The sequence below is a fragment of the Triturus cristatus genome, chromosome 1_2 (assembly GCF_964204655.1).
Source record: "Triturus cristatus chromosome 1_2, aTriCri1.1, whole genome shotgun sequence".
Lineage (NCBI taxonomy): Eukaryota > Metazoa > Chordata > Amphibia > Caudata > Salamandridae > Triturus > Triturus cristatus.
Genome location: NC_140580.1, coordinates 111,306,224 through 111,320,642, shown reverse-complemented (window position 1 = coordinate 111,320,642; position 14,419 = coordinate 111,306,224). Strand labels below are relative to the sequence as shown.

Below are 14,419 nucleotides of genomic sequence, written 5' to 3'. Positions count from 1 at the left end.
AGTGGAGGAGAGGTCCAAGGATCTGGCCGTAGCTCGAGAGTCCTTGAACCGGACAAGGGCCAAGTCTGCCTTTTCCCCAAAAAGATGGGTTCCATCAAAGGGCATGTCCATCAGATTAGCTTGGACATCGCCCGAGAAGCCAGTTGTTCTGAGCAAGGCGTGGCCACACCGTATGGTGAATTTAGCTGCATCTCTCCCATCCTTGACTGCTTGGAAGACCACACCCTGGGCCTCCTCCAGGGCCTGGGGCAGCACTTGCACAATTATATCTCAAAGGGAATGGGAATAATAGCCCAATAAGCAAGAAGTATTCACAGACTGCTATGCCAGGCTGTAGGAAGAAAACAACTTCTTTCCAAATGAGTCCAGCCTCTTGGTTTCCCTATCTGGAGGGGTGAAAGAGAACGCGAGCTGGGACACATAGGCCTGCACCACCAAATTTCTGGGGTGGGGTGTTGGCTGAGGAACTTTGGGTTGCCCAGAGCCAGGCGATGGTTGCGTGCAATCTTCCTATTCACAGGTGACCCTGTGCTAGGCTTGGACCACACGCATGGAAGAACTACCGTAAGTGCCTCATTAAAAGGGTAAAAGGGGTTCGGAAGGGGAAACCCCTGGCTAAAGCACCCAGGTCAGGAGATTAGTCCAGACCTGCACTGAGGGCAGCTTTAGTCCAGGGACCTCAGCTGCCCTCTTAACTGCCACGGCATAGGATGCCCCCTCCTCCGTAGCCACTGTTGGCAGAGAAAGCATGCCAGTATCTGGGGAAGTGTCCAGTCAACTAGCCTCCCCAAGTTTCCCATACCAGTCCAAGTTCTCCACAGAGACATCCTGGTTTTCCAGAGCAACGATAGACCCCTCACAGTCCTCTCCTGAGCCTAGCACATTTTCAAAGTTCTCAAGCGGCAACCTAGAACCCCTGGGTTTAATCAACATCGAGCGATGTCGTTCCGGCTCCGTTTTGTCGGGGTGAGTATGGGGCTGGCGCCGCCGATGGGCACCGGCAGTGCCACAGGCACAGACTTCAGGTCTGACATCGAGGGAGGTCATGATGGCACTACCGGTGTTGACCTAGATCCGGGATTGGATCCTTGAGGCCCCCCGGCACCGTGGCCAGAGCTGACGGTGTCGAACCCGATAGAGCCCCTTCCAACTCCACAGGGCCCGAGGGCTCACCAGCGGGGTCGTTCTGCTCAAATACAAGGCACATGGCCTCGTAAAATTATTTTATGTGAGCGGGATTTGTTTTGGTTCCCGTAAAGGGAGGGAGGCACAAAGTCGACTTTGGCTCCTCAGAACCATGCCTAGAGTGTCGGTGCTCCTTACCTCTCTCGACGACGGACGTCAGCCGAGGTGAAAATGAAGTCCACTTGGACTTCTTGTTCTTCTCATGCCACTTCCAAGAGTGTCCCGAGGACCTTGAGTGGCAAGAAGAGGACTTATGGCTCCAGGAGCGGTCCCACAACCTGTTTTTGATCAGGACCGGGATCTCCGTGGAGTCTCGCTGGACAGTGTCAACTGCTGGGTCGCGAGGAGCTTCATCGCTCGTTCCCTCAAGGCCTTTGGAGGTATGGCCCGGCATTCCGAGCACGACTTCAAATTGAAAAGTCGCGCTCAAGACATCAGAGACAGACGAGGTGGTGATCGGTGACAGACATCATGAGGTGGCAGGCACCGCACAGCTTGAAACCTGTCTCCCTCAAAGACATCCCTCGCACACGAAGTGGAAAAATATTTTGACTTCAACAAAAGTAGAGGAACATTTTTTGCCAAAAGCCACAGAGGGGTAGCTCTTCCCGGATTGGAGCTTAACTGGCACGAAAACAACTGACGTCCGCGCACCTGGGTGGCGCCTATATAGGCACCACAGCATCATAATCGATGCTACCGACGACATCACGTGGAGCCGAATGGAGCCACCCGACACCAGGCGTGAGGGGTATTGCTCAGCAAAAGTTTCCGGATTCAGCCTGACGCCTGGGAAATTCAAAGGTAAGGAATCTGCAGCTAGAAGTCTCTAAAAGATTCCAATGATTTGCATGTGAAAACTTCAAGCCTGGAGGCAGAATCTATAATAAACTTAAGTGGCATGGTCACTATAATAGCAATCTAACTAGCGAGGATTGAACAACGACCTCTGTACTTGTAAGGTGATGCATCTTCTCACAAATGGTTCCAGTGACTGAAGCATGAAAGTAGCAGCGCATAAGAAACCTCAACACATAAGGAACATCAGCACCACCACAGTCCCCTGCCAATTATATTGCAACATGCATATTATTGATTCTTGTTCTCAATACTTCCTTTTTCCCCAACACGTGACCATTTTTGAAGTAATGCAATATTGGAAGCACAATATTTCTTTTCTGTTTAGTGGTATTCAGTACCTCAGCTTTAAACTTGCACTGCACCTATTGATGGCCAAGTCATCTGTAAAAGGCTTTTTGAACCTGGTGACATCCAGCTTAAGCTAGAGCACGTGAGCCACTTTTGAATGTTTCTCCCAAATCACTCCCCCCTTTCACCAATAACTTTTATGCGGTTTGGTCTGTAGGACCTTACCCTTTCACAAAAATAATGTCATTCTGCTTGTCAGGCGTTGCACATTTTAACATATCTTAAGAGGGATTTCTAAATTCTCTGATAGATTAATGTTTATCTAATAGGCTTTGTACATTCTGAAATATTTAAAAATGGTGGCTTTGAACAACCACAGATTGGTAAATACGCTGCCTGTCAGAATTTCCAAATTCACAGCTATGATAAAAAGTGTCTGTCCATGTAATATACTTTGCTGTTGGGAGGACTATTTACAGTACACATTTAATGGCATCATTTCACCAAAATCATAGGGATGGTGGTAATGAGATACATCATTTAAATCTCTGAAGATCACTGGTGACATCATGTTAACCCTTGACTTAGATGATGTGTTACTGTTCATGGCTTTCTTAGGGATTCTATTAAAGTTCCAGATTGCAGCATGTTAGGAAAGATTAATAGTAGGTAAAAAAAAAATGCAAAAGTAAAAATAGCAAAAGCTAAATGCAATGTTAAATTAAAAATTGCAATCAGATTGGTTAATCAACAGGGTTACAAGACAGTCCCAAGAGACTGCAAGCAGCAACACATGATTATGCATTACAAACTCCACTGGAATTATCCACCGGAAGGTGAAAGGAGTCTTGTAGACAGGTGGATCTTGAGTAGGTGGTGGTGAGTGGATAGGATTTGATATTTACATGTGTCAGGCACAACTTCAGCCACATGGCTTGAACTCCCTTTTTTCAACAGGACCATCGGCTGGGGGAGCCATCGCAAAGTCTATTGGATTTCCCTGGCTTATGACCATCATTGGAATAGTGGACATTATATTCGCCCCTCTGTGCTACTTCCTGCGGAGTCCTCCAGCCAAGGAAGAGAAAATGGTGAGTAAGAAGTTGAGCAAGCTAAGCAAAGAGCCCAGACTCAAGGAGCTTGGAAAGGCAAAGAAAAACACTCAGTTGAATCTCTTGGTGATGCAGTAGACTGAGAATTGGTAAAGTTCCATGATCTTTCAAGGATGCATCCCTATGTACATGCTATCAGTTACACCACCATTCCTAGCGGGCTGAGGGTGTGCATAGGTACTCTTGGCACAGTTTAGAAATTTGTACAAAACTTTCTGTATTTTCTGATTATTACTATAATTTTTGTGTATGGTTAGAGTTTCTCAAATGCCGCTAAATGATTCTATACTTAATAGCTCAATATTCTAAGACACAAGCTCCCACAGCAGTAGGTATTTGCAGACCGGCGTTTACAGAGAGTTTTCAAGCCGCAATAGTCTTTCTTTACCATGCGACCTCTCTGCTTTTGGAGAAAGGGCAGGTTGGCTTCCACATAGGGGAAGCCAGGCATTATCGTTTGTATTTAGGCAAGGGAAGAGAGAGTTATTCTTTAAACAGAGGGTGGTGTGATCAGGGGCGGCTCCTCCACTAGGGTAGAGGAGCGTTGCCCCACTGCTTTCTCACAGTGCAAGAAAGCCAGAACCTAAAATGGTAAAAACTTTTAGTTATAACCAATTAATGTTTGCTTTGCGCATTGCAGGCTGGTGGGTGGGAGGGGCTGCTCTGGTCTTTGAGCAGGGCAGGGGAGGAGTGGTTTGCCCACTCCTGTGTGCACAAAGACTGTTTGGTTGGCACTCTCGGGCCTCCCAAACCAGTCACATGCACTCTGCCCTTCTCCATGCAGGCTGCATTGCAGACTTCATGGATAACATGCCCACCCCACTAGCCCCTGGCTGGGCGCCTTCCCGACCAATCACTGCAGCGCTGTGATTGGCTTAGGGGAGGAAGTCTGGCTGCCTGTGCCTGTCAGGGGCAGGAGGGCAGGAGCAGAGAAGACGCAGCACCCAGCGGAAAGGTAAGTTAACTTTTTTTGTTATTTCCCTGAGACATCCCAGCAACACCCCTGCAAATCCCACCCCCTCCCCTGAGCCATGCCGGCTGCTAATGGGTGTGGTTGGGGTGGCAGCATACAAGGTGTAAGATGCTGCAGGGTGCCGAAGCAGGTGAGGCTATGTTGTATACAGTTAATCCATTACTCCTCTAAATCCTCCCTTCCTTGTGCGAAAAGGCGGAGATTAAATGGAAGGGAACTTGCATAACATAATATTTTACATGAGTAACTGTGATTAAAGGGGTTATTTTCACTAAGGGTTTCCGAGTGGCGTCATAGATAACTCCAGCTTCACTCTTTTTGTCTATTCAACATCACTCTCAATCACAGGGTGAAAAACATCTATAATTCTATATATTCGGAGTATTCATGGATTGTAATGAAAACAAAATGATGTTATCCGTCTTATCATTTTTAAAGTTATGTAGGACTATGTGATTTTATGTGATAAGCTGTACTTATTTGCACTCTTACAGTTTAGCAGCTTAAAACCATGTATGCACTATAAAACAACAAATGAATGAATAAAAAAGTTGACAAAATGTTTGCTTTGTGCTAATTTTAAATGAGAAATGGAGCAAACTGATTTTACCTAGAAATTAGTTTGATCTTTCACAGTTTAAATGTAAAGGAAAATGCAATGCAGTATTCCTTGTTATGCAAATATATAAAAATAGCACCTCAAAGTGGCTCCACTTTTTTCCTTACTGCAAAACATCTTTATGAAATATGCTTGTTCCACTGTCTAGAAGACAAGTAGCAGAAATTCCACAAAAAGTAGCAGGCAATTTTTTCTATAATTTTTAATATATAACACAAAAAGATGATGGACAGAATGCTGAACATGGTCAAACATTCATCCCCCATCACAGATCTGGGTTAAATTCATTGTTGTTTTGCTCACCACGCCACCCCAGTTTGGACCCAGCCATATCCCTCTTTGTCCCCTTACCTATTTAATCTCTACCTTCTTCCTTTACTTAGCTCTCTGAAAAATAGGAAGGTATGCAGATGATCTGCAACTGGTGTTTTCCAGCGATAATTCCCCTGATTCGATATCTGACTTCCAGGCAACGATGTTACACATCCGTGACTGGATGAATAACAGCCAGTTAAAGTTAAATCCAGATAAAACAGAGGTGATCCTGACAGGTGGTTCACTGAACCCTTGGAACGCACAGTATTGGCCAAGTGAATTAGGCTACCCCCCGAATCCTACTTCCTCAGCCAAAAATCTGGGAATGATCATCAACAGTGATCTCACTATGAAATCTCATATAGGAGCAGTTACTTCTACCTGCTTCTTTCAACTCAAGAAGATTAGGAAGATTAGGAGACTACTTACCCGAGAAGCCTTAATCCAGGTGGATTTAGCCATGGTGATTTCACACCTGGATTATGCCAATTCTCTATACTTTGGCATTCCGCTCTAGCTCACTAAAAGACTGCAGATGGTTCAGAACCAGGCAGCCAGGTCGATATCCCGGCAACCGAGATGGGAACACAACTCTCCCACTATGAAAGAGTTACATTGGCTTCCTATCCTACAAAGATGTGTATTCAAAGTTGGTTGCCTCATCTTTAAGGCCTTGCATGGTGCTAACCCAAAATTCATATCCAGAATTGTTCAGAAATATTTACCTGCACGGAGCCTACGCTCTGCTCATAAGAACTTTTTAACCATCCCTTCCTATAAACGGAAACAAATAGGTTTGCAGGTTGCAGGTTTGCAGTACTGGCACCTAGCTTTTGGAACACTCTTCCTTTGGACATCAGAACCTGCACAGAATTCCCTAGATTCCGTAGGCTTCTTAAGACTTGGCTATTTACCCAAGCCTATAACTAGATTCTGCAGACAACTAAATATATGGAGCTCCAGCAATACTTCAAGTCAGCGCCAAGAAACCAATCGGTGTATGTGCGCTTTATAAGAAACTTTAACATAACATATGACTCTTGACCTTTCTCCCCAATGGAACAGTCCACCCCAATGGCTGATGAGGGGTGACACAGGGTCCAGACTAATTTGAATATGGGTGGGTCCACACTGGACTGGTGTGAATAGCAAATAAAAGATGGATTTAGGCCCAGATAATTTTTTTGCTCACCATGCCACCCCAGATTGGACCCAACCATATGCAAATGACCAATTTCGGGGTATTACCCCTCATCAGCCAGGCTAACTTGAATCCAGTGTCATAGTGAGAACAGGACCCACGTCTGGACATACCCTTCCCACTTAGGGCGACTAAAACACCCACAAAAATATGATGGACGGAATGCTCAAAATTGTCACCCCTAGTCACAGATCTGAGTTAAACCAATAGTTGTTTTGCTCACCATACCTCTCCAATGGCTGATGAGGGATGACACAGGGTCAAGACTGATTTGCATATGGGTGGACCCACACTGGAGTGGCGTGAATAGCAAAAAAACTATGGATTTAGGCCCAACTCTGTTACTGGGGGGTGAGTGTATGGCAATGTTCAGCATTCGGTTCATCATTGTTTTGTGTTAACAAAAACACCATATAAAGTAAAAGCAAGTGACAGTTTTAGAATAGTGCAATACTTTCATAAACTATTCTGAAAGTCACAGAAATCATACTCAATGGCAGATGCCCTGAAACAAATAGAAATCACTCATTGTAAATAGTTGTGTGACTAAGAAATTATTTACAAAAAAATCTGTACTTATTTATGTATTTAATTTTTTTTTTTTTTAGAGCTCTTACTACATCATGCATTTTATTTTAGACCTGGGCTTGTCGAGCCACCAAATACCAAAATACAACTCAGTTTCCAAAGTTATCCCAAAAAATTGAAATAATCCACAGTAAAATCTGTCCGATTTGATTGATGTGATTGATTGACGTGAAACTTATATAGCGCGGCTGTCGCCCTACATCCTGGTGCTTATGACTAAAGATCAGCGATAGAAAAGGTGACTGAAGAGAATCATGGGGCCAACCTGGGTCAAACTGTAGGATATAGCCATGTCTTAAGTCCCTTGCGGAATTCCAATAAGGAATTGCAGTGTCTCAAGTTTGCAGGGAGCTTGTTCCACATGCCAGGTACTACTATGCTGAAGGCTTTTCCTCCTACCCTGGCGCGCCTGAATCTCGGAACCATTAGTAGACCAGCCGTTGAAGAGCGGAGTTGCCTGCTTGGTAGGTGGCGTGCAAACTTATCCTGCAAGGGGACAGGTCCCAGTCCATGTACTGCTCTGAAAGTTATGCAGAGGGACTTGAAGACGACCCTTTCCCTCATTGGAAGCCAGTGCAGATCCCGCAGTGCTTTGGTGGCCGAGGCACATCGCCGCCTGTCAAGCACTAATTTGGCTGCGGCTGACTGAATCCTCTGCAATCCTTGGAGGATATACTGCGGGGCCCCTAGATAAAGGGAATTGCAGTAGTCGAGCCTGCTTAATACCGTGTTGCGTACCACTGTAGCTCGTGACTCCCTAGGGAGTAGAGGTAGAATACCACGAAGCAGTCGCAACAGGGCAAAGCAGACATTGGCGGTCTTACTAGCCTGAGATACCATCTGGAGGTCATCATCGATAATCACCCCAAGATTGCGAACCGTACTATTGCATTTCATTATGGATCTCCCAAAGACTTGACTGGAATGTACTCCTCTGTGGTTCGAGAAGCCCAGCAGGAACCAGGAGAAATTCATCAGATCTTTTACAAGTATGCCATGGGCCAGGTTTTTGACAAACGATAAGACAATTTTCTTATTATCCAAAATGGTAGCGTCAAAGTGGTCTAAAATAGTTTGACAGTAGCAGACAACTTAGGACCTCTAATGTCAGAGCAGATCATCAAAGCCTCTTAAGGCCTGGCTTGATAATTGAGAATTCAGCTGTCTTTACAATATGCATACAATGGCCTTTGGTTCTACCCAGAAGGTTTTTACTCTTTCACTACATGCTGCTGGCTGTTTTCTGTATTATTCCACCTTCCAGAAATTGCTTCTGTTGGAGTGTTTAAGGGGCTATTTTACATCTATGTTTTCCTGTATTTTACATATAAGCTTTACTGTTTTCATTGCTGATTTTTGTGAATTTCATAGGTGTTTGCTAAGTGTTTTGCAAACTTTTTGAAAGTAATGTTTATCACTATTTATTAATCAGCCAATCCAAAAACAGAAACAAAGTGTTTTTCCAGTGTTTTCAACACATGTTGCTTTTTTGCAGTGATTGATTTAACCCACATATTTAATTTAATGGATAATTATAGGAGTTTACGTAGTGTCTCCCATTGGTGGGTGTGTGGAATGGAGTTTTGTTAGACTGTGCTCAGAATGCTGCACTCTCACTCGGAATCCCTCACATACCATCTCTTACATCTCATTACTTCAAACACTCTCTCATGCCCCTATCTGGTTTACAGAACGAATAATAAATGAAGAAAGTAAAAAAATATTATATTCAAATGTTTTAATAAATAAATTCCCGGACACAGTTGGGGGGGGGGGGTCATTAACCTACTCCTATTAAATATATTGACATTGCAGGGGTGGTCACACCAGCCGACAGCATAGTACTTTATTGAACATAGAATTATACCAAATTAATTTGTAGCCCTACAGTCTAAAACAGCTGAAACATGATGCTTTCAGTATTCTTGTCATTTCTTTTATGCACTTTGCCGGACTACATGAAAATGGTACTGCTGTTGTTGTGTGGAGATTCATAGTCAACAAATATCCTATGTGTTGAGTCAGTTGTGACTTTTCAAATACCATCATATTGTATTCTCGGTCTTAAAATGTTGCTGTTAACATTGTAATTATGGACTCAAAATTTTCAGCAGTGAAATACAGTTGGCTAAAATGACAGGATTAGCTGTAGATTTCACACATGACAATGGGACACCTTGTAGCTGTGAATTTGTTGTTTTGTTATGTGGAAAGAGTAATCATGCATTCAACGCGATTCACAGGTATCTGTCTCTATGCCTTGAATTGAATGGTTAACAGATGGGGTGATTTGCAGTTAACTTCCTACCAACACTGGCTTGTAAACAAAGGAGCCTGATGTGGCAAAGGATTTTATCTAGTCCGTATCTGTAGAAAAATGTGAAAACTTACTTTCTTGCCACGTCCTACTCCTCGCTATGTCCTCCTCGTTAGGTTTCTCCTCCTCGTCCCTCCGGCCAGAACATGGAACAGGAAGCACCCAGGCTCCCCTGAGCCAATCTCAATGCTGCAATGCAGATTTGTGATTAGTCGGAGTGCTGTGGTTCGGTGCTCAGATGGAGTCTGGGAGCCTGGGCATGTTCTCCACCCAGGCTGTATTGCAGCATGGGTGGAGAACATGCTATGTTCACATGAATGTTTGGCCAGCCTGAGACGGCCGGCCAACATTCATGCACACTTAGGGAGTGAAAACCACTCCTCTCCTCCCCTGCTCTGTTAGCAGAGCATCCCCGCCACTCCTGGCAATGCTGCTGTGCCCACAGCAGTGAAAAATAAAATGATAACAATGAGTTATTTTCATTGTATTTTTCCCTACACTGCTGAAAAGCAGTGGGGCGACGCTCCTCCGCCTTAGCGGAGGAGCCGCCACTGAACAACAAACTGTAAGCAGACTCATTTTAGACCAGTCTTAATTGCTGCTGCCTTGTATAACTAACTCACATTGTGTTGGCCCCTTTCTCTCTTACTTTATTTTTTTTAAATTGTGTTTTAGTTTGTGGTCAAACAGGTGTTTATCAGTGTTTTTATTTTTCCACTGATAATGGCTATAACCCTTTCGGTGGGCTTTTATTATTAGTTTAAATCTAAAACAGGGAAACATAACTACACCCAATCATCACACTGTTTGTCAAAATCAATTCTTCATCTCCTAAACATATTCTGTATCGAAAGCAATAAACAGATGTACATAGCTTTACTCAGTTTCTGTGTTTACATGTTTTGGCACGTTAAAGCCGTAACTACTGCTTTTGCCAATTTGGCTTTGTGTTGACCTGCCTTTTTTAATTAGAAAAACAAATAAAACATGTACCAGAAATGAGAAAAAGGATCAAAGAAATCCAATGACATATACGATGGTGACAATTTCAGATTTCTGAAGTACCAAGACGTTCTCTTTCTGTAATGTATGAACCTTCACTAAATACGCGTTAAACAAGTGACAATATATTATTTTTAGAAAGTGTTTGCTAAATAGTGCAACAGATGATATGGAATGGTGTATTTAATACTGCATTATTTAATATTGTGTAGTATTTTACAACAGTAGTTCGGACTAGAGATTTATCTTTTCTTTGAACATTTGTTGAGGGCTGTGGGACGATGTGGCTACCTATTGTAGCACATGCTGAGGGGGGTAGTGGGGGAGGTTACATTGATAACCTCTCCTTTCCCCCAATCCTCTATGACTGAAGTTGGAGATATCACATGATTCTCTCAGAGAACATTTTGTTGAGGTAGGTGGTCAGATTCCTAATGGTAAAAAAGTATCAATCCACTATTCTTCATGAACTATTTGATATGTAGCTATTTTGAAGATGTTATATTGATAGAAGCTTTTTGTGGAGTAAAGCATAACTGGGAAGAGTTCCTGGCAAGCAATCCCTTTCATTTACAGCCAATGGTAGTAGGGTGGATTTGGCAATTCTCCTACTGCCGCAGATCAGGAATGATGAACTCAGGATTGTATATGTATCTAGGCTAGGTGGAATAAGCATTCACACATTGGAAAGAATGCTGATAATAAAAGTGACAAAGACTCATGAGTGCTGTGCTTCTGTTTCCCCTACCCTCCAGGCAATACTCATGGACCACAACTGCTCAATGAAGACAAAAATGTACACGCAGAACCACACCCATTACTATCCTGCGGACGATGAGGAGGAGGAATCGGAGAGTGGCGAATAACCACGATAGCACACCGCCAAGCCCACGAGGCTAAAGACCCAAAATAAGTATTTTGTTGTACAAAAATGCTGTGTTTCCTGTGAAACATCTCATCAACTGAGGGGATAAAAAAAAACTTGTCTTAGTCGTACTGTAATGACAATGGTGAAATAGTCAACTAAACCAAAGCTCTTTTTTTTCTTTGTTATCCCATGTTTCAAAGAAATGCAGCCACCACTTAAAGGGGAAGTAGCATCTTTCTGTGAAGGATTCGGCTGAAAAATAAACAAATATAACCAAGACCCCTTAACTCTTGCTCCACCCGGGACTAGAACTGGCCCCCAAGCTTGACCCAGATGGCGTCCTGCTCTTAAATCTGACAGAACGATAGGGTGGTTGCGCATTCCCTATATATACCAGGGCTACTTCAGTGAGAAATGTCTTTGCTCCTTGCCAGTGGTATCAATATATGGGTCGGCCCTGTTAGCCTGGAATGGCAAGTTTTGGGTACGTAATTTTTCTTTAGGTTCTGCAAAAAGAAAATATGTAGTGACCTCTTTCATTATGGAAACGGAGAGTTCTCAACCCTCCCTGTTTTTATCTTTTGGACGTGTCCGGGTAGGTGGTGACGTTTGGAATAGGAATGGGCCATATGGGAGAACAATGCCACTGCCCACTTGCATAAAATATTGATATGTGTGTCCCTCCCATCCACGCTTCGTAAAAATCTGGGAAGTCATGTCTTCTTCCCCTTCTCAAGGGCCACTTGTGCCCATACAGCGTTTTCTTTATGCTTATAATATGTAAAATTATTAGACATTATGCCAGGGTGTTACTTAAATAGACACACCAGTCATCTTTGAATGGGTTATATAAACTTGGGCCCTTTTCCAGCACTCTACCTCAAGAGACAGGGGTATCAAACATCAAACCCCAGCTCTAGCAGAACTGAGCATGAGGCTGTACATTTATGCATATGAGGCTAAATGCTTACATTGTGTGCTGCTAAACCGAGAGTTTTTATTGTGCCCTTACAACCTAATCAAATTAGTGATCTGGTCCAAATCACTCTCTTCCTGTGGTCTGGTACTGTAACCGGCCAACATCTGGGGCAATTAATAAGAAGTATTAGTTATATAGTGGTTTTTCGAGTTGACTATTTCATACCTGCCAACTCACACGGTGCTACAGTGTGACACACGATATGGGCTCCCATAACATGGTCTCCTGGTGAGGAGCTAAAATCACCCGGTGGCAGGAAAAGCGAGTTGAAAACCATTGTAAATAGTGGTTTTTCAGCTCGTTTTCTGAGGATTTGAACTGCCAACGTCCATTAGGGGGTGTAAAAACACCCCTGGACATCGGTACCCGCCTCAGAAAGCTTTTATTTGTATCTTTGGGGGAGGGGGTTGGGGTTCAAAAGTGCCTCGTGGGTACTTCTCGGCACGAGGCACCACCCCCCTCGAGGCCCCACCCCTCTTCACACTGAGATTCTTCTTCAAGTAGGCAGGTATGCTATTTAAAAGTGGTTTCTAATAGTGCCAGTTGCAGTATAGGGGTTTTAAAGCATTTGTTGAACTGGCATATCTAAAATTCCAGTTGATTTCAGTTGCATACTGGAACTGTTCATTTTGTTCATTGGTTTGAGATGATACTGTTATTTAACTAGTAGGATCATTTTGGACGTCTCTACACCCTGACAAGTAAAGATTTCCTGTAGTCAAAGGGCAGAAATGTGCACATGACATTTTCAAGGTGGCAGGAGTGGCACCAAGAAGTCAGATCCTGATCCTCGCGGTCGACAGAGCCCTTGCAAGGGCCACATACTGTACACAAAGGAAGTGGGAGCAACGTCTCAAATGGTGGTGGGCAAACCCCATCTCATATCTGGTGCAAGGGTGATAATAATAAAAATGTTACTTTTCAAGGCGAACATCCCAGCGATGACACTTCCCCTTTAAGACTCACTGCCAACAGCCTTACCAAGAAAGAAAAGCTTTTTTAGCCGTTTCTATAAATAGTGTTAAAATCTTTATTTTATGTATTTCATTTTATTATTATATTACACAATATATTTTTGATTAAATACTGTATGTGGCGTGTACATCTGTATAAAGCTGTAAACCAGAATGGATGGTCTTACGTCGGCATTTCTCAAGAAATTTTCTTTCATGCTTTCCTTGTTCAAAGTCAGGGCAAGGTCACGAAAGACTGGGCTTCAGTAAATAGTCAGACAATATCAGACCACAGGAGGTAGCTCGTAAACCACAGTGAGACTGGGGCAGTACATTATATCAAACAACAGTGTCTCAATGTGGAATTCATTGTAAGGACAAGTTATGTAAAAGCAAACCGTAAAATAGAGAACTTATTAGAGGAATAAATCCACATAGGGAAGACACAGGGAGACGGAAGGTGTAGAGATACATATATTTAAGAATGCTCAACACATGATGGACATATTACGTCATATTTACATATCATATGGACAAGAAGCACTGCGTGACATTTACTGGCAATGTAACCAACAAAATACTGTGCACAAGTGCTCGTGAAAATTGTGACGGCGCAAGTGACACATGAAGTGGTATATACAGCGGTGAAAAAGGGGCTCAACAGAAAGAACAATGGTACATTAAATCTGGCGAATTTAGGGCATTCAGACAATTAATGTTGGAGGTTTTCAAGGAACAGTAGAGCAAATGCCCATGGCCAAAAGGGCGCCAAAAGTAACGCTGTTGAAGTCGACGGCGTTTCGGCCTGTAACGATCTAGGCCATCATCAGGACTGGTTACACATACTTGGGGCAGTGTTGAAGCCAACCGGAAGACAGACTCAACCAGCGGGACACGGCCTCGGGGAAGTAAGGGAGGTCCGTGAATGGTTAAATTGGTAGGGGGCGAGGAACCCAATCAATTGGTAATGTATGGAAGGCGAATAAATCAACCCCAGGGAATCCGTGGCGTGTCAGAGGCCGGCGTGAGTCAGGCAAGGATTGTCTTCCCTATGTGGATTTATTCCTCTAATAAGTTCAGTAAATAGTCACGCAGGTGTTTGCTCTGGCAGACACTCAACAATGGCCAATTACATAAGAAACAAGTGTTTAAACTCCC

General features: G+C 43.5%; 1 protein-coding gene across 2 annotated transcripts in view; it reads left to right on the top strand.

Annotated features, from left to right (window-relative positions):
* Nucleotides 1–13,422, top strand: part of SLC18A2 (solute carrier family 18 member A2) — a 379,609-nt gene extending 366,187 nt beyond the window's left edge. For both annotated transcript variants that reach the window (XM_085603098.1, XM_085603106.1), the window contains 2 exons: nucleotides 3,292–3,425; nucleotides 11,217–13,422. In XM_085603098.1, the coding sequence (XP_085459224.1) occupies nucleotides 3,292–3,425; nucleotides 11,217–11,327 (245 nt within the window). In that variant the 3' untranslated portion in view covers nucleotides 11,328–13,422. The remainder of the gene's footprint in view (nucleotides 1–3,291; nucleotides 3,426–11,216) is intronic.
* Nucleotides 13,423–14,419: the final 997 nt, after the last annotated feature.